The sequence below is a fragment of the Octodon degus genome, unplaced genomic scaffold (assembly GCF_000260255.1).
Source record: "Octodon degus isolate 3935 unplaced genomic scaffold, OctDeg1.0 scaffold00334, whole genome shotgun sequence".
NCBI lineage: Eukaryota > Metazoa > Chordata > Mammalia > Rodentia > Octodontidae > Octodon > Octodon degus.
The window spans coordinates 416383-419117 of NW_004524910.1; the positions used below are offsets into that span (position 1 = coordinate 416383).

The 2735-nt window shown below is 37.2% G+C and overlaps 1 protein-coding gene across 1 annotated transcript in view; it reads left to right on the forward strand.

Annotated features, from left to right (window-relative positions):
• Nlrp14 (NLR family pyrin domain containing 14) overlaps positions 1 to 2073 on the forward strand; it is a 37586-nt gene extending 35513 nt beyond the window's left edge. The window contains exons 10-11 of the mRNA XM_023708136.1: positions 1162 to 1332; positions 1950 to 2073. Of these exons, the coding sequence (XP_023563904.1) occupies positions 1162 to 1332; positions 1950 to 2073 (295 nt within the window). The remainder of the gene's footprint in view (positions 1 to 1161; positions 1333 to 1949) is intronic.
• Positions 2074 to 2735: the final 662 nt, after the last annotated feature.

Below are 2735 nucleotides of genomic sequence, written 5' to 3' on the forward strand. Positions count from 1 at the left end.
AGGACCTATTCTGTCCACATGAGAACTTGTTCCTTTAGAAGATTGGTGTGGGCACAACAAACACAGCATTGGGTCAGGGGGCAGCTGTAGCTGCTGCGTGGCTCATATAAAAGGACAGTTATTTTACCAGGCTGCACTATTGGATTTTGGGGAAGAAAGAACATTAACTATGTTTAATACATCAGATTTTAAGATGTTCTTTCACAATACTGTTGCTGCTGTTCCCCCAGAATGCTATCCCAGAGGCTATCGACTCATTTAACTGCACCTCAGTTTTCAGTTTGGGATCAGAAGAGCCCAAAGCATTTCTATATAGAGTATTTCCAGAAACTCATAATTTCCCACACATTCTATTATTCCCTAAATGGTAAAGTCAAGTTGTAAAGTTTTTAATAGGTCTTTAAAAATATGATTACAGTTGAAGTCCAATTTAGTATTCTTTCTACTCAGACACTCACTTTTTTCCAGCAAAGTTTATTAAAAATTTTCTCTCCTCACTACTTTGCAATAGTAGCCTTTGTTACTACTGCAGGTCACACTGGCAACAACTTTAAAAGTTTTACATGTTCAGCACCTATATACTCACCTGAACAGAGGGTGGATATTAAGGTTGAAGGAAGATCAGAAGCTAGAGTTTGATGTATTTCCTCAGTTTTTATAGGGTCATTGGCTTGTAGAAGGACCTGTTGGTTGGTTAATTTATTTCTGTTAGCCATTCAGCCCGTACCTAGGCAACTTGGGTGTGTGGGTGTGTGTATGTGTGTGTGTGAGAGAGAGAGAGAGAAATATGCTACAGACTATCTTGTAATATTCTTTGATGTAAGTTCATTTGCATAAATGGTATAGAGATCTTTGCTTTTTAAACGCTCAGTACCAAGTTTTAAAATTCTATACTGATATTTTTAGTGGTCATTAGTTCAAGGGTTCACCTGTCTCATAATCACAGGATTTGGGGAGTATGCTTGTTAGTCCCTGAAGTATAATTCATGATTTAGGAAGTGGTACCTTCAGCATGCAAATACCTAATAATAATATGTGTTTGTGGTTGTTGAATTTACCCTGTGTACATTTTTGAAAGTTTCTGCAGTTATCTTCTTCCCAAAGATCTTGTCTTGCATTTGTGAGATGAAGTTATTTTTATACTTTGTCTGTTCCCTATAGGCTGGAATATTGTGGTTTGACTTCTCTGTGTTGTCAGGATCTCTCCTCTGCTCTTCTCAGCAACCAAAGGCTGATAAAAATAAACCTAGCACAGAATTCCTTGGGCCATGAAGGACTTAGAACTTTATGTGAAGTCTTGTCATGTCCAGAATGTGAACTACAAGTTCTAAGGTAAGTCCTAAATAACTTCTGGAGGGAGTTTCCTGTGATAAGGGATTTACGGAGTCCTTAATTTATTCGTAGTTCTCAGAATCAACTTGACTGGCTCTTTGGAATCCTAGAATACTGAGTGTTAAGAGATACAGTGACAGATAGTTCAGAGTTGGGCATTCTGGAGCTAGACTCACTGAATTTGAATTCTATCACTACCTCTTAAATGTTTAATTTTGTCTGTTCCCCTAATCCATGAGCGGTTTCCTTTTCCTATCTATAAAATGGGTGAAATGATAAAAATAGACCCTATAGCATTATTGTGAAGCTTGCTGAGTCAGTGTAGGCCAAGTACTTATAGTGTTTAGCATAATAAATTTCTTAGCTATTTTCATTACTGACCTTACCTCTATTTTGTTTGGATAGAAGGCCTGCAGGAGACCCTCTTAATGTTAATCCATCACTATTTTATATTCTGTTTTCCTCTGACTTCTGTTGTTGCCTTCACTGCATTCCTCAGTTTTCCCACTCTCCATTCATATTAATAAACTATTTTGATAGGGTTTTTTTCTTAAAGCCTTCAGAAGGCTATGGGTAAATTGGGTACAGAAAAACCTGCTCCCCTTGTGTCTTCCCAGGTTGTGCAAAGATGGATTTGATAAGGAATTGCAGAGGCTGCTGGCAACTGTGAGAGTTAGCAATCCGAAATTAGCCATAAATTTTTCCTGTAATGAAAGTGGGTACTGGTGGTGGCGTTTTTGATTTAAAGAATCTGTATTTCTTTAAAAAATAAAAATACAGAGTTGCAAGGAGTTTGGTTCTTGGCTTCTATGAGATTCTGTTTTCAGAGATACCACACTTGACATCTTTTGGATACAGGTTAGTCTCTTCTCTATAAAACATCCATTCTACTTGACAGGACTTGAGAGACTAAAATAAACTCAAATTCTCTGAAAACTGTAACTTTAATTGGATATAGAATTTAAGAACTTTAAATGGAAGCTTAGAATGGAACTTTTTAAGCTTTGAGAATGGTAAAGAAGAGACACAAATACCTTGTTTTCCTTATTTGCACTGCTGTGCTTCTTGCTTTACAGCCTCACTATAACATCTTATTGGAAGACCTTTCCATATATTCAAATCACATGGTGTCTATCTTAAAATGCAGATTCCGGAACTACTCCATACCAGGTTTATACAACTTCTGAGTAAAGGTAGTTGTGAACCAGAATTTTAAGTAATTCCAAGCATTTTTTTTTTTAAACTGGGGATTGAACTCAGGCTCTTGCACTTGCAGGCAAGCACTTATACTACTGAGCCATCTCCCTGTCCCCTCCAAGCAATTAAGTACATTAATATTTTTGAATCACTGGTTTCAGTAGAAATGAGAGTCCCCTTCTGCAGAGTGCACTTTCTTGAAGCCA